The 27,047-nt window shown below is 42.1% G+C and overlaps 4 protein-coding genes and 2 long non-coding RNA genes across 8 annotated transcripts; all 6 read left to right on the forward strand.

Moving 5' to 3' along the window:
- Positions 1 to 432: 432 nt before the first annotated feature.
- On the forward strand, positions 433 to 2,720 carry LOC147503755 (uncharacterized). The gene is made up of 4 exons (XR_015192820.1): positions 433 to 677; positions 805 to 872; positions 1,931 to 2,004; positions 2,600 to 2,720. It is a non-coding gene; the product is annotated as an uncharacterized LOC147503755 (long non-coding RNA).
- A 1,493-nt stretch (positions 2,721 to 4,213) lies between these two features.
- On the forward strand, positions 4,214 to 8,064 carry LOC147503756 (uncharacterized). Of its 2 annotated transcripts, XM_086556994.1 has the most exons (8): positions 4,214 to 4,594; positions 4,952 to 5,026; positions 5,371 to 6,335; positions 6,454 to 6,633; positions 6,748 to 6,856; positions 6,942 to 7,309; positions 7,404 to 7,545; positions 7,655 to 8,064. In XM_086556994.1, exons 1-3 carry the CDS (start codon positions 4,289 to 4,291, stop codon positions 5,437 to 5,439), a joined length of 450 nt encoding a protein of 149 aa, XP_086413120.1. In that variant the 5' UTR covers positions 4,214 to 4,288; the 3' UTR covers positions 5,440 to 6,335; positions 6,454 to 6,633; positions 6,748 to 6,856; positions 6,942 to 7,309; positions 7,404 to 7,545; positions 7,655 to 8,064. The 2 variants fall into 2 exon arrangements, with proteins under 2 accessions (XP_086413120.1, XP_086413121.1); XM_086556995.1 differs by lacking the exon at positions 4,952 to 5,026 and having other exon boundaries at positions 4,217 to 4,594.
- Positions 8,065 to 9,433: 1,369 nt separating this feature from the next.
- Positions 9,434 to 10,174, forward strand: LOC147503757 (F-box/kelch-repeat protein At3g06240-like). The gene has a single exon (XM_086604948.1). The coding sequence runs from the start codon at positions 9,434 to 9,436 to the stop codon at positions 10,172 to 10,174; it is 741 nt and encodes a 246-aa protein (XP_086461074.1).
- A 476-nt stretch (positions 10,175 to 10,650) lies between these two features.
- On the forward strand, positions 10,651 to 12,517 carry LOC147503758 (uncharacterized). Its single transcript, XM_086604949.1, has 2 exons — positions 10,651 to 11,067; positions 11,183 to 12,517. Exons 1-2 carry the CDS (start codon positions 10,651 to 10,653, stop codon positions 12,515 to 12,517), a joined length of 1,752 nt encoding a protein of 583 aa, XP_086461075.1.
- Positions 12,518 to 13,710: 1,193 nt separating this feature from the next.
- Positions 13,711 to 15,917, forward strand: LOC147503759 (uncharacterized). The gene is made up of 2 exons (XM_086604950.1): positions 13,711 to 15,127; positions 15,262 to 15,917. The coding sequence occupies exons 1-2, from the start codon at positions 13,711 to 13,713 to the stop codon at positions 15,915 to 15,917; spliced, it is 2,073 nt and encodes a 690-aa protein (XP_086461076.1).
- Positions 15,918 to 18,139: 2,222 nt separating this feature from the next.
- On the forward strand, positions 18,140 to 22,658 carry LOC147503760 (uncharacterized). Of its 2 annotated transcripts, none has more exons than XR_015192822.1 (2): positions 18,140 to 19,893; positions 22,110 to 22,658. It is a non-coding gene; the product is annotated as an uncharacterized LOC147503760 (long non-coding RNA). The 2 variants fall into 2 exon arrangements; XR_015192821.1 differs by having other exon boundaries at positions 22,133 to 22,658.
- The last annotated feature ends 4,389 nt before the right edge of the window (positions 22,659 to 27,047 follow it).

Genomic DNA, 27,047 nt, shown 5'->3' on the forward strand with positions numbered 1-27,047 from the left:
CAGCCCATAAGAAAGTCATTCTTCCTGAATCATACTCAAAGCTGTCGCCACCTATTCTGTATCTGCAATCAGAGTCCCATCATCTAGATACCAAGCATGTAACAACAACTGACAACTGGATTGCATCCGCAGAATCAGGGGATGCAACACCAGTGCAAATAGAAGGGGACCCAAAGGGTCGCTTTGCTGGCCCCCAGTAGCAAACCATATGTAGCTATCCCCCATATATAACCTCGCAGGTTGACAATACAAGTACTCAACCCAAGGGGAAATAGCTGGGCAACCACTACACCATTTGGGCTAATTTGCAACCAATGAGATTTTTCATTAGTAACACATATCCATCCGTTAGGTAATTTAAAACATTTATAATCCGTTAGCAATGCAAGTATCCGTTGGTAATATTATGTAACGTTTCTTTTAATGTTTTGTGACGTTTGACCATGTGTTACAGAGTTGGAAAAAAAAACGGAGAAATCGCTTGGTTAAAAAAAAAAAAAAAAAACAAATCACATTGACAAAAATAACGAAAACTTAAGCGGGAGATTTTTTGGTCTCGCGCTCATCTAAATTCCAAACCCTACCCAAAATAACTCCAAAATAAAGTAGAAATATAGAACTCAATGAAAAAAAAAAACAAGAGTGGTTTCAAGGGTTTCCATCGATTTCCCCACTGGGTAAGTCGTCCGGCCTCTCTTGTTATTATCATCTCTTCCTCCCTTTCCAATAAACTGTCTAGGGTTTTGATTTTTGATCAATGTTGATTTCAGATTTACTAAAGTAAAAATTAATCTATATTTTAAGGTATCAAATCATCTCAAATATCAAAGGAGCAGTCGTTGGTTTTGTCACAAGTGTTCGATTTGCTCAAGGTAACTCAAAGTTTGGGTAATAAGCTATATATTTTTGTTTTCTGGTTTATGATTATTTGTGTTCTTTGAGGTTTCCAGCATTTAGACTTGAGTTGTTGAAGAAGAGTCTACTATGGCATTGGTTTAAGGTGTCTAAGATTTATTTGATAAAATTCCAGAAAGAATTTCTGAACATGGAAGTTCGGGTTGAATTGCCTTGATATGATAACTAATGTTTGAATGAATGTCAAAAAGCTTTGCTTTCACTACGTCAAAACAAGCTTTGTTTTGACACCAATCCCGGCCAGAAATTGATGGGTACTAACCATCAATAATATTTTTGACGGCTACTTCCATAGTTGACAGTGCATACCCGTCAACTATAGTTTTGACAGTCAATGCCCGTCTTTTTTTTCTTCCCCAAAAATTCACCTTGTGTTCCCAATTACATTCTTTTATGTTTCTCTATCATTTATTTATTTCTTTCTTTCCCAATTTTTTCTTTACTTGTCCGTCAACACCCTAGATCTCAATTTCATGGTGGATCCATTACATCTCTGTTATCTGAAGCTCGCCTCCATTCAAGCAATGAAGTCGAGGGTTCCATTTCGTGTTGTCATGCACTTGGGGATCTGCGATTTTTGTTGATGGGATATACTGTTATTCCCTCGCAGGCTGTTGTTGTAATAAAAGAGGAATCTGGTGTTATTAGGGTTTTTGTTTATGGTAAGATGCATTTTTAGGTCATATGGTTCATGTTTAGGTTTTTAATTTATATGCTCTTTGAAAAGATTAAAGCTTGTAATTGAAAATATATTTAACTATATTTTCAGTATCTAAGCAAATATATCGCCACTAAGAATTGTGAGAAGATTTAGCTAATTTATAATGTAGTTTGTTGTTGTGCTCTTTCTTGTCCATTTTATGGAGTTATTTAAATAAAGCTTTCACAGTGAGAAAGCTCCAGAATACTAGTTTATTGTGGAGGAATGGGGTCAATTGATACACATGATGAAGTCCACTTTAAACATTGATCGGTTCATGTTTTTTGTTAATTGGGTTTGCTTTTCTTAATTTAGGTGTTAAGGAATTTCATCTGGTTTATGGAGTGATGAATTGGTCTATTGGGTTTGCTTTCACGAGTTGTCCTTAGGTGAGTTACTCTCCCCAATCAATTTAACAAAAACACCAACTAATGAAGCTTTCTTATACATATATTTTTTGTTGTTCAATACTTGTTGTTTTGAGTCATTCACTTTAACCAGTTAGTTTGAATACTGGCTTTAAAAACAGCATAACATAGACAAACATGCATTTAGCAGCTACCAGTTACCAGTTACCAATTACCAGTTACCAGTTACCACTGACATACATTGTTAACATATATTAGCTAGATTGTGAGCAAAAACGTATGTGATCACCACTAAAAAAAGGATAATATGCAGGCCATATTTCTAACTGGACCATATATATATGCAAGCCACTGAAAGACAAATTTAATTTTGTTTCCTAATTCGTTTAGTGGCTTGATTGTATTTTCTGGCTTCTAGATCAGTTCTTTCTATATGCTCGCTTTCGTTTGCAAAATTAAGTCAGCTAACCTTTGACTTATTACTTCCAGCATTTTCGGGTAATTTAATCACAAGTTCTATTGAAACTTACTTCAATTTAAGATGTTATTCCTACTATGTTTTATGCATGCTTTGTGCAATGGTTCTTAACATCTCTTGTACGTGTTTTATTTCCAGGGAAAGAATATACTAGGTATTGCATTTGATACGGGATTTGTGCAAAACTTGTGAAGGTGTTTGCCGAGAAAGGATAAGCTAGCTAGCTATTCCCTAAATTGACAAGTTTGGTAAATATGATGTACTATTCGCAATTTTTTTAACCAGGCAATAGTATGTACAAAATGAACCATTATTACCCCAAGCTACATTGTTTCTTTTTGAGTTTTTGTTCTGCCATCTTAATATCTTGGTCGTGCCCATGATATATACCAACAATATAGGGAATAAATTAAGCTACAAAGTGGTTGCTTACCCTGTTTATAAGCCATTAACTGGCTGCATACTTGTAGTATAAAATATACATAGTTTTTTTTAAGCAAATTATTGGGTTAAGGAGAAAAATATACATTGTTAATACCTAGGTTGATCTCCTCTTTCAAATACATGAGCAATGTATGAAATATGGTACTTAGTTGGATGTATGGTTACGTTGGTTGATTTTTCCTTTCTCTCTAGCATTTAAAACTAATAAGAACATGGACTTTCCAAGAACCAGATTGCATTTAATTTACAAATTATTTGATTGTGAGGTAGTTGTTATTGGTACAATTTGATATAACTTACTGTTGAAGTAGTACACCTATGCTTGGTTGTTATGTATTTTTGGATTCGAATTTGCATTTAACGCACTTTATAAGCAATTATGCTTTGGGTTGAACTGTTTATAGTTGCACTTGATTACTTAAGCACACATATACGTGGTTCAAATAGGGGGTTGTAAATATGATTGAAGAAGACAGTGCACCTACTACTCGTGTTGAAATAGCCTTGAGGGTGTTCCGAGAATGCTAGCTACTTGTACAGCAGTCTGCTCAGGGGATGCACTGATTTTGAGAACATTTTTATCTTAGTTGGAGTTGGATTTGGCTAGGACAACCTACATAGGATAGATAGTACTTTGTCTATTTTCTAATTAATGAGGCCACATTCATTGCACTTAGAGATCTGACCACATCTCTGCCGGCCGCTTCTGCGACTGCTGGAGGCATTGAGGCCATTCACACAGCAGCTGGAAATGTCTGTTTTGCAAATGCAAATGCAAATGCAGGCTGGTCTTTCTCACATATTGCATTCATTTGCCAAGTTGTATGTTCCAATTATTGTAATTCCAATTATTGTAGCCTGATTCAATTTCTTCTCATGCATTCTTATTAGAAACTAATTGAAGTTCGTGATGGTTGGTCAAATCTTTTCCATCTTTTTCCAGTGCTTTTAATTTTGTTATGCAGGAGAAAGACAAGTGTTTGGGGAGCAGTTGTACCATCTTATCTTATGCAGGAGAAAGACAAGTGTTTGCGTGTTGGAACCGTTGTTACTCAAAATGTTTATAATGTGAAAAAAGAGAGTAAATTAAATAGCCGTTGTCACTTTTTCTGTAAAATTATCTGTTGAGTATTGTTAAATTTGTATTCTTTTTTCATATAACTTGCATCATGCCATGCCCATGTTCATTAAACTTCGTGTGTGAATTTTTCATCTCTTTGATGTATGATTTGTTTTTTTTTTCATTTCTTATGATTTACGGCGATAATCACAAGTTTTTTTGTGCATGACATACTTCAGTTGTGAGGGAGTAACTAACTTATGGCTATGACATACTTTTTTCAGAAGGATCAGAATTTTTATCTGGTGTAATTGTTAAGAGAGATGACTAAGAGTGAAGATTTTGGAAGTCCTGGATGGAGTGCTGCGTATTTTATGCAGACTACTGAGGATGTTGCGAAAGCTGTTGCAGCAGTAGCTACTACTGCTGCAGTGCCTCGTTCCCCACGTCCTTCTGCTGTATTTTCAATTAAAGATGACAATAGCCAATTTCAGAAATTTCAACGCCAGTTCACAAGGGTATTAAAAGGCTCCTCACCTTCTGCTTTCGAAGTCAAGAAAGCGGCATATAATCCCGAAGTTTTGACTAGCCTGAAGCGTCAGTGGGCAAGGTTTCAGTTGCATGCCATGGTATGCTAATCTCTTTCTTTGTTCTTCTTCTGATCAAGTAGTTGACGTGAATTCTGCTTAAATTTTCACTTATTACACTCTGTAGTACAACATAATCAATCATTGATAATCGTTTATGTTAATGAAATCAGAACTTAAATATCAAAGTGTGAATCTTCTTTATGGAAACTCCCGACATATTTGATGGCAATACTGTTTATCAATCTTTTAAAAAGAGTAGCACTTTAGTCAGAAAAATGAATATGCAAAGGTGCCTTCCAGAGAGTTCATTTGTTGCAAAACGTAAAATTCATTTACCTTTGTGTTTCTTATGTAGTCTCAGTGTGACTGTCAGCTTTGATTATCTATGTTCTGCAGGGTCCTGTAAAAGAGCCTTCGAGGCTGTTTGAGAGCATGGTAGTTCTTGGACTGCATCCTAATACTGATATTCGGGTACCTGAACAACAAATTCTTGAATTTTTAAATTTTAAGTCTATAGTGGGGTGTTTAGTTAGAAACTCTTAAAGATGTTGGATCCAGAGAGTCCAGACCTACATGGTGGGTAACTACTAAGTAGCAGTAGTACTGTAGTAGTAGTAGGATATCATATTTTTCCTTGCTTTTTTAGATACCCAAATCTAACTTTTTTTTTTGTTTTTTTTTGTAAACATAAACATGAGACTATGAGAGGGATTTGGTATTTAAAGTAGTAGTCAGAGAAAAATTCAGAGACTTTCTTTGAGCCTCTCAAAAAAATCTAACTTTCTTCTTTTTGGTTCGTTTATATCTTTTTGCAGAACAGCAGCAGTGAGGCAAGAAAAGGAAAAGTCATAGGAGAATTGAAGATAAAGGATTACTCTGAGTGAGTGAGTAAGTTATTTATTTATTTTAGAGGTTGGTGTACTTTTTTATTTTTCAAGTCCAAAACCATCATCTTTGCCCAACACCGAAAGAAAATCCAAATCATGGATGCTTTTGAAGCAACAAGAATAGTTTTTTCAAGGATTCAAAGCATAGACCCAGAGAATGCGGCTAAGATCATGAGTTTTCTCTTGATCCAAGATCATGGTGACAAAGAAATGATCCGCCTTGCTTTTGGACCTGAATCCCATATCCACTCTCTCATCCTCAAAGCCTGTAATGAACTAGGTCTCTCTCCCACGGTCTCTCCGTTCTTCCCACTTTCCAGGCAGAATTCTTCCAGATTACTCCGCTCTCACTCTTCTGCCTCCGCTGATTTTAATGTTTTGAGCCCCAATGGCTTCCACCACAATGTCAAAAAAACCACATTGATGAATTTCATCTCCAAGACCACTTGTCTTTCCTCGACGAAGGCCTAAAAGACCCTGACTTGTTTTTCCCCTCTTCCGACTTTGCCACCAACACTGATGCTATGTTCTTCAATTCCCCTCCTCCCAATTGGGGTGTCAACAATGAGCAACACCGACGCAGCCACTCCGTCAAAGATATCAGCTCGGATCCTTTTGGGTGGAAGCCATGCCTTTACTATGCTAGAGGCTACTGTAAGAATGGGACAAGCTGTCGTTTCCTCCATGATTCTACTGATTCAACCGCATTTGGTGGTGAATTTGATGTCATGGAATAGTGTCGCGAGCTTCTTAGATCCAGAAGTCTGAAACATTGTCAGCATCAACAGCAGATTGACCAATGCCTCCCAGATACTTGCTTCTGGTTCTTTCCCTTACACTGGCAACAAATGCTCAAATTTCTTGTTGCAACAGCAGCAGAATGATACTTTGAGGTGCAGTGTGCTGTTTATTATTACTATTATTGTTTTCACTAGCATAGAGCTCTATTTTGAGGATTGGTTCATTTTGGGTTTCATTGATTTGTTTTGATTGAGGTATTAGTTTTTTCAGGGCAGCGGCTGGGTTAATGTTGGATGGGGACGATTTGCACCATTATGGTCGGTCTCGAATTGAGAGAAGTGACTTTTTAAGCATCCCCGGAGGAATGGCTAACTCTGCATCCAGGCAGATATACTTGACTTTCCCAGCTGACAGCACTTTCAGAGAAGAAGACGTCTCCAATTACTTCAGGTTTCTCCTTACTCCTCATCTCTACCTGAGTGAAGATTCTTTTCCTATTTTTTGCTATTGTTTCTGCAATTTTAAGACTTGGGGATTGAAGGTACTTCTTGTTTCTTTTCCAAGTATTTATTATACGACTGAAGCTCATACTCGCCAAAGGCAACCCACACTTTGTCTGCGATGCTCGTGTGCTTGTTAAGCCCTACAAAGAGAAAGGGAAAGTCCCAGATAGGTACATGCACTCCACATTCCAATTTCATAGTTTCGATCTTTGTTTTATGCGTCACATACATTTACCACCTCTTCCCAATAAACAGGAAGCAGCAACAACCAATGATGGAGTTGGGAGATTTCTCACCATCTGGTATTACTGGCCATGATCACCGGGACCCCTTTGACCTTTAGCTCAGTATGCAAATGGAAAGCAGTCCGAGGATGTTGTACAATACCAACGAACTGTTTATGAGAACAAAGTTGGAGCAGGCTGAATTGCAGCAAGCAATGGAGCTTCATAGTAGGAAACTGATGGGCCTGCACCTTTTTGATGGTAATAAGCACCATCGTCGCAATCTTTCTATTGGAACTGGTTCTGTTCCCTCCCCAATTCACTCCCACACCTATGTCAATCAGAATTTCATGATTCCGACATCTTCACCTGGTCAGAGTAGTCCTATGACGCAAATAGGTAAGCATGAACAACAATTAAGGTTTCACAAACTCCTGAAGGTAGGAGCACATGTTACATTTTTTTTTCCTGATGCCATCTTGTTTACTTGCAGATAATTGTGCAGTAAATTGTGCAACTTCCTTATCCTTATCCACTATTGATGATAACGTCTCAAAGCCTCAAACCGAGTTAGATCGTGGGGACAAAGATACGGAGGAGAACTCCAAGCATGGCGACAACAACACCCATGTCAGGTAATAATGTAACAGTAAACGATAAAGATTGAAGAGTTTCGTTTTTCAATCCTTGCTTTGGCAAATCTATGATCTCCTATATTGTTTTGTGACTCTTGTTTCTATGTAGGGTACTTATAATTTTCTGAGATGGTCTTATTGTATTATGGGGACTTGAAGAAAGTAAGGGAATTCTTCTTATGGGTGGAAACATGCTGTCGTAATCAAATGAAACAAAGAAAGTTACTTCTTCATGTTGGGCATGCCCCTTTGGAAGTAAAGTCATTGCTGGGTATAGTAATGGAGAAGTATACCTTTGAAGTGTGCCACCACTTTCAAATCCAGGTGCAATAATATCAGCAAATAGGGAACTAACTCGCCGCAAAATGTCCCTCTGTGTAAACTTTGCTATTTTACTTGGTTGGCGGGGCGGGGTGTTTAGAACATCTATGTTGTTCCTCATTACTTTTCGTTGTGGATGAATTGAAAGAATTTAATTGTTAGATCGAGTTATTGATGAATAGAAGAATTTAATTGATACATTGTAGACTGAAAAGAGTGTAGGTGGCCCCACATATAAAAGGGCTAGAAAAACCATTTTTTTTTAATAAATGAGAAATAATTAGTAACGGATAGAAAATCGTTAGGAATGTAAATAATTAGTAACGGATATATAACTGTTAGTAATGGAAAATTAGTAACGGTTAGTAAATGTCAGAAACGGAAAATACCAACACTATCGGTTGCAAACAAACATTGGGCGAAATTAATAAACGTTGGAAATGAATTGTAACGGTTTTTATGTGTCACTGAAATTAATTTCAGTAACGTATATTATCCGTGACTAATTTTAGTAACGGAAAATAAACGTGACTGATATCTGTTACTGTCGATTGTCACGCTTTTGTGTCAACGCAAGATAACCGTTACTAATATTTTTAGTGACGGATGCATATCCGTTACAAATCAGTCCATATGGTGTAGTGAACGGATACGAACCTCTCTCAACATAGTAATCCGATCAACCATGTTAAAAGCATTCTGAAAATCTACAAGCAGCATCGAAAGAGAGGTACTGTCACTGTTAGCATATACTATGCGGTTGACAGCGTGCAAAATCACTTCTGCACCACCAGAAACACCAACTCCATACTGTTACCTCTGTGTTTGGTGTGAAATTTCTTTTTCGTTACTTTTTTTTCGGTGTTTGCTTAACATGTGAATGCAATCAAGTAGTAATGGACCATGTCCGTTTGGGTGTATATTATTCTTGCTTCCTTGCCAAATCGGTTTCGGCGAAACTCGATTCAGATGAGCGGATTCTTTTGTTTTATTTATTTACTAAATTTGAATTGTGGTTAATAAAAAGTTTCTAAAAATTTAAGAACTTGGGTTTGTATAGTTTGATGTTATGATAAAGGAGTTGATGTTATGATAAATAGAATGAGTTAGTTTTGTTTCTCTCATTCTGTGGCCTTTAGAATGAGTTAGTTGATGTTATGGAAAGAAGTCAATTTAAAGCACTAATTTTGTTCTTTGATCAGAGGTCTCATAGATCTTCTTTAGTGCCATCTCACTTAATGCTAACCGAGCATTCGAGCAATAACGCTCATTAGAGGTAAAAGAAGAAGGAGATTTGGAGTTACAAGGGTTTGAAATAACTGGAATTATGTCCAAACTCCCAGTTGAAGTCTTCTTTGAGATTCTATCTAGGGTAGATGTTGAAACTCTAACTGAAGTCAGGTGGGCATGCAAAGCATGGTACAATACAGTCAAACATCCTCGATTTGTCAAAATGTAGCACAAAAAGGTGATTCAGAGTAACATCCCTTTTATTATTTATTTTGATATATGGAAGAAAATTTTCTACTTGGTAAGTCTTGAAGAGATTAAGGAAGATGAACGCGCAATGGTGAACATTTATGAGGCGAAACTGCCCACACCATTGCGCCAAATTCATTCATGTCATGGATTGGTTTTTTCATGTCGACCGCCCTATTTTGTGTCTAATCCTATTACTGGTGAGCACGGGGTTGTCCCCAAACCTCCCATGAGTGAACTAGAGGCTCTTGTAACGGGATTTGGGTATGATTCGGTTTATGAAGTTTTCAAGGTTATAAGGATATTAGAGGTTTTGGAGGGTAATAAATGTTGTACAAGTGCCGAGGTATTTAACTTTGGTTATGGCAAGTGGAGATGCATACGCAAAGTTCAATACAATTATAATAAGAAAAATGTAAATGTGTTTCTTAATGGAGCTTTGCATTGGATTGGTTCTCCTTGTGAGAATCGGGATTCCGATGTTATCATCTCTTTCAACTTAGATACCGAGGAATTCCATCCACTTCCACTACCAAAGTTCTGTTTAGGGACGGAAAATTTTAGTTTGTATTTGTCGGTGTTAGGAGGGCGTCTCCATCTTGTTCATACTCTTAATAGGAAGCATATTAAGGTTTGGGTAATGAAAAAGTATGGGGTGCAGTCATCTTGGGTGAAGAAATACGTTGTGGATGATATTAAACTGGAAAATGAATACAATGATAAATACCATGCGGGACTTTATAAGCTGTTAGAATTGACAAAGGATGGGGATATAATATTTTGTTTTGGTCATGATTGTAGCGACACAGTTTACGAGGGCCGCGGGTAGGGCGGATGAGGGAGCCGGGAAGAGAGCAGGGTGTGGGATGACGGACAGGCTACGTGAGGCAGTGGGCAGAGAAGTCAAGTATGGAGGCCGAGGGCCGAGGGAGGGATAGGAGCTGCGGCACGAAAGGCCACCGACATGGAATCGAACCATCCGGCACGCGTGCTGGCAGGGGAAAGGGTGAAACCCTAACGTCGTACGAGAACATAACACATGGCAATCTAGAGGCCATAAGATGAGTGGACAGATGGAGGGTCCAGGGGAGAGGGGGGGATTATAAATAGAATAGTAGAGGAGGAGAAGAGGTAGGTCACAACATTTGGCCGTCAGGGGAGAGAAAAGAAAAGAGAAGAATAAAAAAAAATAGTGAGATGCCAACAAAAAGAAGAGTGGGCGACCAAAAAGGCGACGGTCGCCCGAGGAGGGACGTGGAGTCAACAAGAAGCGGAGGGGAGGAGCGAGATAGGGAAGAGACAATAATGTCTGGAGCGGAGGAAGCAAGGTTGTTGCATGAGGAAATATCGAGGTTGAGGGAGGAAAATGAGGGGTTGAGAAGGGAGAAAGAAACAATAGAGGAGTCGGAGAGGGAGGTGTCTAGAGCAGAGAAAGAGGAGGAAGGGGAAACGGATGCGGAAGAACAAATGGGGGTGGGGCTCACTAAGGAACAAGTCAGGGAAATGATAGCCAGCGATCTGAAGGCTAGCTTGGGACAGACCAAGGGAGCAGGAGGCGCGGCAAGTCAGGTGGTGGCGGGGTTGAATCGGAACCCACTGGCAAATCTGATATGGAAGTTGGAAGTGCCGAAGAGGTTCAATCAGCCAAGGTTTGAGAGGTATGATGGAACGGGAGATCCAGCGGACCACATTCATCATTTCCGGCAGCAGATGCCGTTGCGGGCAAGAGTCGCGCGTGTATGACGGACTAAGATGTATGATGTTCCCGGCAAGCTTAAAAGGGGGAGCATCCGATTGGTATTACAGGTTACCTTCGAAGAGTATTAATAACTTTCAGGAGTTGGAGCAAGCGTTCATTGATCACTTCATACACCAAAAGAAGCGGGTGGTGGACATCGCGGCCTTGTTCAACGTAAGGCAGAGGTCTGCGGAATCGGTGAGAGATTTCTTGTGTAGATTCAAGGCGGAGACTTTGAAAGTGGAGAATCTAGACGAAAGGACGGCGGTGATAGCTTTCGAGAGAGGGTTGCGCCCGGGAACTAGGGTACATGAATCGGTAGCAAAGAATGAGATAGCAACTCTGCAGGACTTGTATCCGAGGGTGGAAAAGTACATCAGGTATGAGGACACCATGCAGAAGGAGGTGAGAAGGCCAGGAAAGGCGGTGTTATCGTTGGATAGAGCAGAGGGGCGTCGGCAATATGAACCCTCTGACAAAGGGGGCAGTGGATATCGAAGGTATTCATCGCGGCCCGAGAGGGGCCGCGAAGAGGCTAGAGGGGAAGGTCGAGACAAAAAGCCTTACCGCAAGGAAGAGCAAGTGCCACTGAATAAGCCGTTGAGCGAAATACTACCGCTGATTCAGAATCTGCAAGGGTATGAGGGTCCGCGAACCAAGCCAGTGGAGGTGCAAGGCAGACCTTATTGTGCTTATCATCAAATACACAATCACGAGACGGACGGCTGCTATGCGTTAAGGTGGTTAATTCAGAGGATGATAGCAAGGGGATTATTGAAAGAGTTTGTAGCGGAAGGGGACAAAGGGGAGCAGGCGCCTACCCAGGGAAGGATACTAGGAACGATCAACGTGATCTTCAGTGGAGAGATATTGAGCCATAATGCACACCGCGACAGGATAAGGCGAGCGGCAAGCATACAACAAGTACATGAGACAGCAGGGCAGTCGCGGATAGATTACGGGGTCGCAAAAGGAAGGAAGAGCATCACGTTCACCGACGCGGACCTCCGAGCTATCGACTCCCCGCATGAGGACGCGTTGGTGGTCACGGTGACTATGGGAAATTACATAGTAAAGAGAGTGTTGGTGGATTGCGGCAGTGCTGTGGATTTACTATTTAGAGGGGCAATGGAAGAAATGAACATAGACAGGAAGCAACTGAGGCCCTCGCCAACAAATTTGTATGGGTTCAACGGGAGCATGACGGAACCCTTGGGGGAGCTCTTGCTCCCAGTGACTGCGGGACCTGTTACGGTGTTTTCAAGGTTTAAGGTGGTGGATGCCGACTCGCAGTACAACGCCATCCTGGGGAGGAGATGGATTCACGAGATGAAAGCAGTTCCCTCCACTTACTATCAAGTGATTCGGTTCCCTACCCCGACCGGTGTATACGAGGTCCGCGGGGATCAGGTGTCGGCAAAAAACAGCCACTAGAGTACAGTGAAGAGGTTGATCCGCGGGTCAGAGGAAGAGACCTCGCGGTCCAGGAAGAGGCAGGCATAGCAATTACAGTGCCCCGTCGGGGAGGGTTCTACGGAGTTAGAAGAAGGACAGAAGACTTTGGATGAGATAGAGGTAGTAAACTTGGGGGAGAACGGTGAAGAGAAGTTCACATCAGTAGGGTCCAGTTTGTCTGAGGAATGGAAGAGCAAATTAATACGGTTCTTATCTGCTAACCAAGATGTATTTGCCTGGATGATCGAGGAAGTCACCGGATTGGACCCGGAGTTCGTATGTCATAAGTTACATATGAGGGGGACGCGAAACCAGTAAGACAGAAGATGCGAGGGATTAGACCAAGGTACGCCGAAGGAATTCGCGAAGAGGTCGCGAGATTGAAGGGGGCAGGTATAATACGAGAGGTGTCCTTTACCGACTGGTTGTCGAATGTGGTCGCGGTACCTAAGAAGAATGGCAAGGTGCGGATGTGCGTCGACTTCACGGACGTGAATTCAGAGTGTCCCAAAGATAGCTACCCCATGCCGAGAGTAGACGAGCTGGTGGATAGAACGGCAGGGTTTAAAGTGTTTTCTTTCATGGATGCATCAATGGGATATAACCAGGTGGCCATGTATGGGCCAGATCAGGAAAAGACAGCTTTCGTGGTGGAAGGTGGGACATACTGTTACACAAGAATGCCGTTTGGATTGAAGAACGCCGGGGCCACATTTCAGCGGCTAGGGGAGAAGATGTTCGAAAGTAAGATCCGAAAGGGGATTGAGATTTACATAGACGACATGGTGGAGAAGAGCATGTCGGAGGAAGAGCATCTAGATGGTTTGAAAGAGACATTTAGAATACTGCGGTTGTACAATTTAAAACTTAATCCAGAGAAATGTACGTTCGGCGTCACTACGGGAAAGTTCCTGGGATACATAGTTACTCACCGGGGAATAGAAGCCAACCCCGAACAGATAAGGGCCCTAGTGGAGATGCCGTCGCCTCAGGATGTCAAGGAGGTGCAGAGACTTGCGGGAAGGGTCGCGGCTTTGAATAGATTCATCTCCGGTCGCCGATAAGTGTAGGCCGCCAGATCGGGCTGGCCGAGGAATACGCGGGATTTCGAATGGACCCCGGAGTGCGAGAGGGCGTTCCAAGAGTTAAAGGGTTATTTAGGTAAGGCCCCTATGCTGTCGCGACCAGAACAGGGAGAGAAGTTGTACTTATATTTGGGGGTCACGGAATATGCCATTAGCTCGGTACTAGTCAGAATTGTGGGTAAACTGGAAAAGCCGGTATACTTCCAAAGTAAAACATTGCTGGAAGCCGAGACCAGATATAGCAGAATAGAGAAATATGCCTTGGCATTGGTGTTCTCGGCCCTGAAGTTGAAACCGTACTTTGAGGCGCACTCTGTAGTGGTGGTGACCAATTTGCCGCTAAAGCAAGCATTGAAAGCTGAGAAGTCGGGAAGGATGCTGAAATGGGCAGTGATGTTGAGTTCTTACGAGATACAGTATCAGATCAGAACAGCGGAAAAGGCGCAAGCGGTGGCAGAATTCTTAGCAGAGTTTCCAGCGGAGGACCCCACCTGGGGAAACGAGATGGTCATGGAGCCGGAAAGGATCAGGGAACAGGATTGGTTGGACCCCTGGGATCGAAGGAATGGATGGAGAGTCTTCGCCGATGGGTCGGCTACAGACAATTGCAGTGGAATAGGGGCAGTGTTGGTCACGCCGGAAAACAACAGAATAGAGTTAACCATGAAGTTGGGGTTCGCGGCATCTAATAACGAAGCAGAATACGAGGCGGTAATAGCAGGCATGAGAATGGCAGAAGAGGTAGGGGTGAGAGAATTGACAGTGTATTCCGACTCAAATCTGGTGGTGTGTCAGGCAAACGGGGGGTTTGTGGCGCGGTGCCCACGCATGGCAAAATATTTGGAAGTGCTGCAAAAGAGGGCTGCCGTGTTTGCGAAGGTTAGATTCATACACTTGGGTCGCGGTGAAAACAGACATGCCGACGCCCTAGCCTACGTGGCGGCCGCGATCCCTGAATCAGAAGAAAGGGTGATAAAAGTAAAGCGATTGGAGAAGCCTAGCACGGAGGAGGGGGAGGAAAGAGTGGCGGAGGTATGTCAGGCAGAGGAGAACGAAGGGGGATGGATCATACCTATCAAGAGCTTTTTGACGGGGGACGCGGTGGGAGATAAAGGGGAGAGAAGGAGACTGGAGCAGACATCCCGGAGATACGTGCTCATAGGGGGGGAGCTATATCGGAGTAATTTCAGTGGACCTTTGTTAAAATGTCTCGGGCCGAGATTAGCCCTTGAAGTGTTAGCGGAGTTGCATGAGGGAGACTGCGGGAGCCACTCGGGGCGTAACAACAAAGACACGATCGATATCGGGGGCTACTTTTGGCCGCATTATGAAAAAGGGACGCCGTGGACTATGCTAAACGATGCGAGAAGTGCCGGTTCGCCGGATGATCTTTTGCGCCCAGCCGAACCATTTACACGGTGTGTCAAGTCCGTGGCCTTCGCGAATGTGGGCAATGGATATAGTGGGTCCACGCTGCCCGCGGCTACAAAAAAAGGAGATTCATGTTGGCGGCCACAGATTATTTTACCAAATGGATTGAGGCAGTGGCCCTGCAACAGGTCAAGGAGACTCACGTGATCAAGTTTGTGTGGGAGAATATCATCTGTAGATTTGGGTTGCCATATATTATCATAGCAGACAATGGAACCCAGTTCACCGGGGCCAAGGTGAAGGCGTTCTTGCAAGCATACAAGGTGAAGCAGGGGTTCTCGGCCCCATACAATCCAGAAGGCAATGGGCAGGCAGAGTCTTCGAACAAGGCCATTATGAACAATCTCAAAAGGAAGCTAGAGGATAAGAAAGGAGTGTGGGCAGATGAACTTAGTCATGTTCTATGGGCATACCGGACCACGCCTCGAACATCAACAAGGGAAACTCCCTTTGCTTTGGCTTACGGGGTAGAGGCCGTGATTCCCACGGAAATGGTGGCAGCCACAACGAGGACAAGGGCGGTGGAGTCGGGGCTGAACGAGGGCATACTGGCAGCGGATATGACCTTAGCAGAAGAGAGAAGAGACAAGGCGCGAATCAGACTAGAGGAGTATCACCGCAGCCTGCAGAGACGGTATAACAAGAGAGTCAAGCCAAGACAGTTCAGAGTAGGGGATGCCGTGCTGCGACGGGTAACTCAGAGTACCAAGAGAGAGACTGATGGAAAGCTCGGGCCGAACTGGGAGGGGCCCTATACAGTGGTCGACGTAGGAGGAGCCGGTACATACAAGTTAAGCACAGCAGAAGGAAAGGTGCTAGAAAAGCCATGGAATGTGAGAATGCTAAAAAAGTTTCATGTTTGAATGTAATGAAAGTCCAGAATGATACACTGGAGCTATTTGTAAATATATAATACAATGGCACTTTTGGGGAGTAAATTTCACCATTCTACGTAAACTACAACAGTCAGGCTAAACACAGCTGAGGGCAAGAGACGCCCAAGGACGAGAGGTCCACCTCAAGATAGAGTCGCGGGTCGGGGAGAGCCATCCGCGGAAGAAAGGCATACGCTATACCGGGGGCAAAGAGAGAAGCCCAACGGAAGGCGGCCACTCAAAAAAAGAGGTCGCGGGGAGGAGCTTCTTCACGGCCGAATGGTTCAAATCGACCCACGGCAGTCGAGCTGCCCGATGGAACCTAGAGTCAACGAAGTGACTCCAAAGGGAAAAGAGAAGTTCCTAAGCGAGAGAGGGGGGGATCACACATGGGGGCAAGAAGAGAGAAGGCCCCAGCGTAGATAAGGACGAGATGAGTAGAAATAGAGGCAAGAAATGACGAACAGTAGCATGCCAGACAAAGCAACAATTAAAACTAAGAGATTATACGTGTAATCGGAAAGGGTGAAACAGGCTCCAACCACGCCAACATACAAATGAAAGGGAAAGAACCAATAATGTTAGGGGCACACATAGTTGAAAAAGTAAGTTACAAAATAGCTAAACCGATAGCAGACAGCCAATGTGGGGCTAGTCTAAATTCTACACCAGATCTTCGGCAAGGGGAGCTTGGTCACGAGCACTCGAGTCGGGGTCCAGGGAGGCGGCCTCACAAACAGAGCCTTCAAGCAGCGGATTGAGGGGGGCAACATCAACCGACTCCAAAACCAGCGGCTCTGCGGCAACGGGTACCGCGGTGGATGGATCTTCCGGCATGGGAGAGGGGGGCTTTTCGGGAAGGAGTCGGCCCTCTTTGAGTAAACGCACATGCTCCTCGGCAAGCTTCTTGGCCACCCGCTTGTCAGCTTGAGCCTTGAAGCTTACCCGCAGCTGCTCCATGTCCTGAGTGTGTTGCAGAAGAAGAGCGGCTGTAGCTTCCTGGTGCTGGAGGGCAAGGGCGTCTCGTTGTTTGCTTAGGCGGTCGTTCACCCCGTCCATGAAGGCCTGGTGGGAAGCTTCGGCGATCCTCAGTTCATCCTCGGCTCGGAGTTTGGCCATGTCCGCTGCCGACAGCTCAGCTTGGAGGCGCTCACAGGTGGCCCGTAATCCATCAGGGCCGCCGACCTCCTTCTCCAAGGATTCCACAGAATCCAGGGAAGAGAAGAGGCCGCGGATCATATAGGCCATGTCCAGGCTCACCTAGCAAGGGAAGAGCAGTCAGAACAAGGGTCAAAACAGAAAGTGCAAAGAGGGCAAGAAAGACAGACCTTCTCCCAGCCGGCATACAAGGAGGTGCGATGCTGTTCGAAGGTCCCAGAATCAGCATAGGCCAAGTCACGAGGAAGATGGGAACCATAGAACATTGCTGAGGCCACGGCAGGGTTTTCTAGAGCAGAATCCTCTACATTGACCGAGCGGCCGCGCACCTTGAAGTGGGGGCGGAAAATTTCTGGAGCCGCGGACCCAGGGAGAGAGCGAGCGGTTTCTTTGCCGGGCCGCTGTGGATGAGGAGAAGACGGAAGAGCCGCAGAAAGGCTTGCAGAGGGAGAAGATCTGCGGCGCTTGTGGGGGGGCTCTTCAGAGGAGGGATCCGCGGACACTGGGGGAACAGTAGAGGCTGGGACAGTGTGGGAAGGAGGGACTTCAGTCACGTCATCGTCCGAGTCGCTGTCGAACAGCTTGATCTTGGAGACGTCCATAGGGGGAGGTGATGAATCGGCTGGAGGGGAATTGGGGGGAATATATTGATCGTCCCAGTCAGCAAGGGAACGGAAAGAAGGAGATGTATATTGGCGAGGCCGGGAAGAAAGGTGGGCAGTGGACCTTTTGACTATCTCCTCTAGAGCTCGAGCCCGGGCCTGAGACTTGGAGGTTTTGCGAGTGAAGCCGCGGCGGTGGGTTTTACGTTGGGACGGATGGGAGGCGGATAGTGAGGATGGAGAAGGACGGGGCTTTCGTTCTTTTGGGGGCGGAGGACGATAAAAGGGAGCGGAATATTTACCCAAGGTGTGCAAAGAAGGGTCAGTTAGTAAGGGGGTTCCATGAGAGGGATCTATGCCGAGGACTTCAGCTTGAGAAGGGCCCAAACTGCGGATTTGCTCAAAGATGGCAGACTTCAGGCCGACGTAAAATCGGGATTTGGAGTCGAACTTCCAACCTGCACAAGAGAGAAATAGAGACAAGGAGTGAGTCCGCAGTATAAGTCAACATAAGAAAGAGAGGCAGTAAAGTGAACTCACCCCGAGGCAGGAAGGTGAGATGGTTGAGAGTCACTTCGGGTGGAACCTCCGCGGACACGAAATTACCAGAAACATACAGGGGGTAGTGATGCCAAGTTTTGTCCGAGGTGGTGAGTTTGAGAATGAAGGACTGTTTGCCGAGGCGGACACAGAAAGAGTGGTACCCCACACTCACATCTTTCGTACTTTTGCGTATGTAATAATGAGAAATTATGTCGCGAAGGGCTATTCGGGGCTCGTGGCGGAGGTTATAATAGTTCGCGGCATACATGATACGCCAAAAATTGCCGATACCCTGGCAAGGGGGGATGTTGAAATGGTTGCATACGTCGACATCTAGTCGAGACAGTGGCAGTCGTAAGCCAGATACAATTTGGCCGACTGTGACCACAAGGCATCCCGGTTTGGGGGGAACCAGATGAGGGAAGTGAGTCACGTCGGGCACGTGCTCGAGGAGGATGTCGTCTGGGATGCCATAGCCAACCCTAATCGCTTCCAAATTAGGTCGGCGGGAGCGTGGGGGAGGCGGTGGAAGCTTGAAAGGCCGCCCAGTGGTGGAGGGGGCCGCGGTGGGATCAAGCGGTGGAGAAGACTCCTCCGCGTACGACCGCGAGGAAGTCGGACCGTCGGATTGAGAATCCGACATGGGAGGGAGCTAAGGAATATGAACAGTTTACAAGACAAATGTGAAAAGTAAAGAGAGAAAATTACCAACCTGGTGCGTCAATCCAGCAGCAGAGGCGAACGTTTGAGAAGGCGAGGTGTGTAGAATGGAGGAGTGGGAGGAAAGCAGGAAGAGGGATGGATGTGACTGTAAACAGGGGCGACAGTAGCTGAGAAGAAAGGAGGAAGGTGCAAAAATGGCGACTGGTAAGGAAGAAGTAGAAGGGTGAGAAAGGAATGAGAAGGAAAGAAGGAATAAGTAGAAGTTGGAGCGTGGAGGGGTAAAAGGGGAAAGAAATAGGAGCGAAAACCAAGAAGCCGTCAGTGGAACCAGAGGGAAGGTGACACGTGGAGGGGCAAAAACCGAGGCGACACAGACCAAACACGCGGGGGACGCGTGCGACAATAATGGAAAGGCGTGCAGCCGAATTTACGGAAAAGGGCAGATTGTTTGGGTTCTCGAGTCCACGAACATTCGTGAGGTCCGCGAACTCGAGAGGGGGCATTGTAGCGACACAGTTTACGAGGGCCGCGGGTATGGCGGATGAGGGAGCCGGGAAGAGAGCAGGGTGTGGGATGACGGACAGGCTACGTGAGGCAGTGGGCAGAGAAGTCAAGTATGGAGGCCGAGGGCCGAGGACAGATAGGGGAGAACCGCGGCACGAAAGGCCAGCTGACATGGAATCGAACCATCTGGGCACGTGCCTGGCAGGGGAAAGGGTGAAACCCTAACGTCGTACGAGAACATAACACATGGCAATCTAGAGGCCATAAGATGAGTGGACAGATGGAGGGTCCAGGGGAGAGGGGGGGGATTATAAATAGAATAGTAGAGGAGGAGAAGAGGTAGGTCACAACAATGATCTTGGTTATAAAGATCCAGAATCGTGGGAATTGGTTAATTTCTACACATCATGAGGAACATCTCAATTCAGCGTTAAGACCTTTAGCCCACATCGGGAGCCTCATATCCCCAGGACTGTTGGTAAACTAAGAAAAAGGTAATACATTTACTGATGAATTCTTCTGTTTTTGTTGCTCAACTTACCTATTTTCGTCTTGACCTACTTTGTTGTTTTTTGTTGTTTAGTTAATTGCTCGATTTGTTTTGTAAAATTGATTGACTGGTTTATCTATGCATGTTTGTGTGTTTAAAGACTCTTGCGATTAATCTCAGAAAAGACTATTTTTTGTATTTTCATATATTTACTTAATTGACTTCACTTGTTTTAAGACTTTATGAGTTAGCAGCCTTCTATAAAGTTATGAAAATGCCTATAGCTTTGTTGTCTTTCTTATTTGTTGTGGAGGTTGTAGAATTTCCTCATATGATGGTAAGTTACCAACTTTGCTCCTCACCCTCAGAATCGGTTTGTTTGTTAAATAATACACCCAGTTATAAATAACAGTCATGCATTTATTATTGTTGAATCCCAAGTAGAATAAGTTCGTTGTATAATCCTTTTTAAGTTTGATGATTGAACTTCAGGAAGTAGCGTACAACTAGTTTCTTATTCTTGTTGAAAGTTGCTATTTTCCCTTCTTCTATGAAATACCTAAGTTGTACTGTGTGCTGGAATGAAGAAATAATTATGATGCTAATATTGATAAAGTATGACACTGGAATGATTATATAAACATTTTATGATGTGTTCTATATCATGAAAACATATCTTATTTATTGTCTGTTACTAATTGTCTTTAACTCTAACTAATCAAAGGGTTGTTTGACTTGCCAATTTGTTACTAAGATAGTCTCTTGTTATGTGTACAATCACACTGCTAGGAAGAGATCTGAAGCCTCGTGAATGAGAAGAAAAAGTAAGTAGTAAAAATGGAGATAACTGGAAACACGGATTTAGTTAACTGAAAGAGGAGAAAATAGAGGTAGAGTAGGCACGGAAAGTGATGTTGAGACTCCTCTATGGCATAGATTGTTATAAAACGTAGCAGTCTCTAAGAATAAATTGTTTTCTCAAGCAAACTAAAAAAGTAGAGGTAATAGTGCTCATCAGGGTGGGTTGCTCGGGATAGCCAAGAAAGCCTTAGCGCGCAAAGGCATAGAGCTTAAACACAGGCTTAGTAACATAACAAATTCAAAGAGCCAGTTAGCGGCCCTCGCTATGGGGATTCGGCTTAGTAACCATCTCCGACCACCTTTTCGGCTTAGGTTACTCAGTCAACAAACTCAGCTTAGGGTTCCAAACCAGCCCTTTGGTTTAAGAAGAGCTTCCAAAAAGAGTTGGTGCTAAACACCGATAAGAATTCATTCTAACTAGTAGCTAATTGTAACACTCCATAAATTTACAATAGGTTGGCCACCCCTAATATAAATTTAAGGGTAAACTTTTGTTTTGAAGAGCTTTGGGGAGAGAAAGAGGAGGAGATCATCTTCTTCATTGATTTTCATGCTTTAAGGCAAGTTTACTCTCGTGCTTAGGTGCTTAGTACTTAGATCTTTCTTTTGCACAAACAATTTATGAATTATCATAATCTAAACGTTTTTATTTTATTTCACTTTGAGTATATTAAAATCATGTTAAGGTTTAAATGGATTGTGACTCAAGAAACATGTCAGATTTTTACTCCCTGCTTGCATAGACTTTTGGAAATTTCTGAGAAAGAATCTTCCATTTTACCCTTGAGAATAAATCAAGATCTATGTGTCTAAATTTCTTAGAATTTTGATTCGACTGATTTGGACTTATATTTAATTTTATATGAATTGTTTCCCATGACTGCACAGACCAGAAACCGTTTCGCTGACATTCCTGAAACTTGAGGTTTAGTCAGGTATTAGGATGACTTAGGTACTTGATTAGATAAAAGTTTCTTGAGACTAAATCTAGATATATGTGTCTGAATTTCACAGGATTTGGATTTGATTGATTTGGAGTTATTTCAATTTTATATGAATTGTTTCCCAAGACTGTGCAGACCAGAAACTGTTTTTCTAATGTTACTGGAATTTGATCATGTCATGTCATTTTTATTTTTATTTTTGCATGTTACGTTATGACACTCGATTGTGTTTGCAGCTAGTGTACTTTCAATATCTATATGCTAAACCCTTTGATCATTAGTGTGGTCTTTTAAATTTGAATTTAAAGAAAGTTTCATGTCTTTTTTTTTTAAGTTGGCTTACGAACAACTTTTACCTTTTTGTGTTTTGAGAAATATATGTTTGGCCTAAACTTTTTTTTTTTTTTTTTTTAAGTATATGAATTGATGAAATTGCAGATTTCTCATATATCAAAAGCAAAGAGCATTTTAAAGACTGTGATGGATGGGGGAAGGCTATTGGGCAAATAACCGAAGCATACCAAATACTTTCGATTGATGATTCCTCTGCGTCTTCTGCATCCAAAGATTCGGTTGATGGTTCTTCTCCGTTTTTGCATCCAAAGATCCGGTTCATGATTCTTCTATGACTTCTGCATTGACAAATCCGGTTGGTGGTCCTGAGAATGAAGGTTGTGTTGCGGTTGTTTCAAATGATGGTGGTCCTATGAATGTGAAGAAAATAAAGAATACAGGTCCAGGTCCAACTCAAGGTCAAGGGCGAGGGCGAGGTCGAAATCGAAGTTGAGGTAATAGAAAGAAATAGTTCTGATGAGTGTTGGAATATGTAATGGTGTACAAAATTTGGACTATTCAAATATTTGTGAAACTTGTTTTCACGTATGACAGGTTTTATGATTTAATGTTAAAAATATAGACGAAACTCTGCTGAAATTTTTTCTTGATATGAAAAGTGTTCGAATATTGTCCAGTTCCTTTTAAAGTGTTTTAAGCGTAAATACCAAATATGAAAAATTCTAATCTAAACTCTTAATTGAATAAACCAAGCAAAAAATGAGCTATGACAAATGAAGCCAATTCGTTGTATCCTTGCTACAAATGAAGTGGTTATGCTACACGAACCCAACTCCCAAATTCGTTGTATGCTCATGACAGTAGTTAATTCTAATCCAAATTCGTTCAGCCTAATTGAAACAGTTTCTTTAGGAATGCCAACAATAAATCTATAGAACTAGTTCAGCCTAATTGAAAAATATGCACAGTGTAACAGCGTAGGCATAGATGCAAGATTTTATACATAAAAGGCTAGGTCCCTCTGCCATCAATGGAGCATACTTGCCAGTAGAGTGAACAGAGTTGCCTCAGCTTAAACTCAAACCTCGTGGCATTCTAGCAAGGGTTCAATCATTTTCAAGTAAAAAGTGAGCTACGACAATTGCTTGCCGTCCATGTGATCTTTTGGCGGCACCCTTGTGCCGTGGATTTGTTCTGCTGGCTGCACCTGGCTGCCGTGACATTCCAACAAAGGTTCGATCATTTTCAAGTAAAAAGTGAGCTACGACAGTTGCTTGCCGTCCATGTGGTCTTTTGGCGGCACCCTTGTGCTGTGGATTTGTTCTGTTGGCGGCACTTGGCTGTCGTGGCATTCCAGCAAAGGTTCGATCATTTTCAAGTAAAAAGTGAGCTACGACAGTTGCTTACCATCCATGTGGTCTTTTGGTGGCACCCTTGTGCTGTGGATTTGTTCTGCTTGCGGCACCTGGCTGCCGTGACATTCCAATAAGGGTTCAATCATTTTCAAGTAAAAAATGAGCTACGACAGTTGCTTGCCGTCCATGTGGTCTTTTGGCAGCACCCTTGTGCCATGGATTTGTTCTGCTGGTGGCACTTGGCTGCCATGGCATTCTAGCAAGGGTTCGATCATAAACCAAGTAAAAAATGAGCTACGACAGTTGATTGCCGTCCATGTGGACTTTTTACGGCACCCTTGTGCCATGGAGTTGTTCTGTTGGCGGCACCTAGATGTCATGGCATTCCAGCAATGGTTCGATCATTTTCAAGTGAAAAGTGAGCAACGACAATTGCTTGCAGTCCATGTGGTCTTTTGGCAGCACCCTTGTGCCGTGGGTTTGTTCTTCTGGCGGCAACTGGATGCCGTGGCATTCCAGTAGGAAAATAGACACCCACGGTACCCTTGTGCTGGAAAAGTCAGTCTTCCACGTTTCTGAGTTGCCGTGAGATTCAGTCTTCCACGGTGGGTGCCTTTTTTCAATTAATCTATCTCACGGTTGGTGCCTGTCGTGAGTGCCTGTTTTGATACATTTTAAAGTGTTAATTTTTTATACTCTTAAACTTAACAAGGTAGAGATATACAAGTGTTTTCCTTCAAATTTCATAGTTAATAAACAAAGTAAAGATGATTAATATTTGAATATATTCATAAACACACTCTCTTCTGCATTTAACATTTGAATCTATAAACATGTGTGCAATCTTAAAATCGAGTATCACTTGGTCATTTGGTTATTTATATTGTTCCATTTCGATAATTCATATGTGGTTTGCTTGGTACAATTATATTCAATCTTAACGAGGTGAAAGACATTAAATATGTGACATTTGCAAACACATGCATACTATACTTTTTGATACTCTTAAATAGGGGTGTTCATGGGTCGGTTCTGGGTCGGTTCTTATCGGTTTTGATTCTAGGTCTATTTTTAGCAGTTCCTATCGGGTTCGGTTATTTCGGATTTTTTCTTATATTTTAAAAACCCGGACCCATACCCATTAATTAAGTCGGTTTCGGTTCCTTATCGGGTTATACATTTTTATTGCTAAAATTATTATTTTTAGTTATATAACCGATATAAAAGTTGGTTTACGGCGACTATAACACTTGTCATCGATATTTTTGTCCTCTCATAAGAAGTAATGGTCCTAAATTCAATAATAATATTTGAAAGTTATCTAAAAATTTTAAATACATTCTCATACATTATACACACTAGCATAAGTGCACGCCTTCTGGCGTCAAATTGAATCAGCTACAGAAGTAGATCTTCTAAAATTTTGTCCCATAAAAACATGTTAAAGGACGAATTTAAATGAAACTCGAAACCATATAGGTTCAAAATAACTTGAATTGAGGACATTAATAAGATTGAATGATAAAAGTCTGAAGCTACAATTGTATATGAGAGGTAAAAGCGAAAAGTAAAGGACTAATATGACTATTTTTCCTGTTCATTTTTTGATACTATGCTCTAAAAGATGGTAACACATTAGTGAGCACAAATAAGTTAGTCAGTTTGGCCGCATGTGATCGTAAGAACTAAGAAGACATTAAATATCTTAATCTTGACAACTTTGCTCAAAAAATTAAAAAGCCACCTGACAGTAGTACATGTAATGTATTAAAGAAAAATAGAGTTGCTAGTGATCTCATGCGCACTATAATTAAAAGCTACACATATACTTTTGACAGGGTCCAAACCATAAACAAATAAGGGGCATGGAGCGGCAATCTCCTGACCTCCTTTACCTGCCATATCTCCGTGAACAAAGTAACACAGTAGCAATTGCAGAAATGCATTGCTCAATCATTGTTGTCTGCAAGATCATATGCATATCAACCCATTTGATCGCTTATGAAGGGAGGATCAATCTTTAGGTTTTGTTCCTGCAATAAAAATTCTTCCACTATACTTTTGAGTTTTTGACTACATCAGCATCATACGGCATTGGCTAACCCTTTTGGGCTGGAATAAGCAGATCATTAATTGAAGCTTCAGCTAATAGGATTAACTTGATAATCCTATTAGCTCATCCAATATGGCCCTTATGACTTATGAACCTCCTTCCTAAAATGAAGTAACATCAATTAGTCGTGGAAAAAAAAATGTGTGACCAATCAAGTTATTGTGAACAGGAAAAGCAAATGGAGCAATCAAATTCTAACCTTTTGATTCATTTGAAATAAATCATCGAGAGGGATCGAAATAACCTTTTCGGCTTGATTGCCAAAAAGAAAAATTGATGAGGAAAATGTTTGATCCTCTACTTTAATACGGAGGCCATACCTTATCATTAAAACATGAGTACATAAAAGTATAAGTTTGTATGTAGACAATAGTAAGGCAGAACTCTATACCAAATAACCAAAATACACGATAATGAATAAAAATACCTTGGAGTAGTGTGAGAAACCAGATCATAGCATCTCTCACACCATTTGTCATCAACTTTTTGGCCGCAGTTTACACATGCCCAACAGAGAGGATCAAAATTATATATAACTTCTGAAACTTTAGCTTCGAAACTATGAATTGAACCTTGCATTTTAGTTTGGCTAACAATTGATTTTTCCCCCCTTAACATATCGATAATTTCCTTTAAGGATTTTCTGGAGGTGTTGTCGCTGGTCTCCATCACTTGAAAAGTGAGTAACAACTATCGAATCAAACATTCTTGTTTTTTGACAATGGATATACGTTTTATAAACTAACTGTGACAAAGGTTAATAGCGCTGAACCGTTGCGAAGAGCTTTGAGGTAGTTATGACGCCGATTGGAAGAGTTGGAAGGCTCTAGATTCTTTAAGGCGAAGAGGTGCGTTCATTTTGGAAGGGCAACGGATAGCGGCCACATATATGGCATAATAGAAATGTCCAGAATCCGTGTGGGATACATAATGGGACGCTGAATGTAGCCCATTAGAAGTAACTAAATTATATGCTGCTACTGACATGTTTCATCAAATCATCAACCCGAATAATAATAAGTGCTATTGGGGAACAAAAACATAGATATAATGAACCTGAATAATAATAATAAGTGCTATTGGGGAACAAAAACATAGATATAATGAAGAGGTAGTCGTAAACTAAAAAAAAAAAAACACTGAAATATTTATTTTAATATATTCTATCGAACAATATAAACAACCAATCTGGAAATGAGTTACATTGTTTTTAAATAGTATATTATATTGTTGATTTCTTTAACGACCAATATACGTAATCTGCATAGATTGCATTAGTTTACCACCGCTTATATGTTAAGATCTTAGTGTATAAGGGCAACAATATTCACACTGTATATAGCAGTATGAGAGAGATGATTGTCCCTAGAATATGTAGAAATAGTCCCACCATCCTTGCATACCTACATATACATACATATATGGAAACAACCAAGCTTAATTTAAGTTGGGAAAGTGGGCATTAGATGTCCTTAGACTCAATTTTAATGATAGTTTAGGGAGAAATGCGAGAATCATTAAAAATAATAGTACACTTGTTAAATACTCATAAAGATTTGATATTTTTATTTTGTAAATCTAGTTGCCACTG

Source organism: Coptis chinensis, chromosome 4 (genome assembly GCF_015680905.1).
Source record: "Coptis chinensis isolate HL-2020 chromosome 4, ASM1568090v1, whole genome shotgun sequence".
Taxonomy (NCBI): domain Eukaryota; kingdom Viridiplantae; phylum Streptophyta; class Magnoliopsida; order Ranunculales; family Ranunculaceae; genus Coptis; species Coptis chinensis.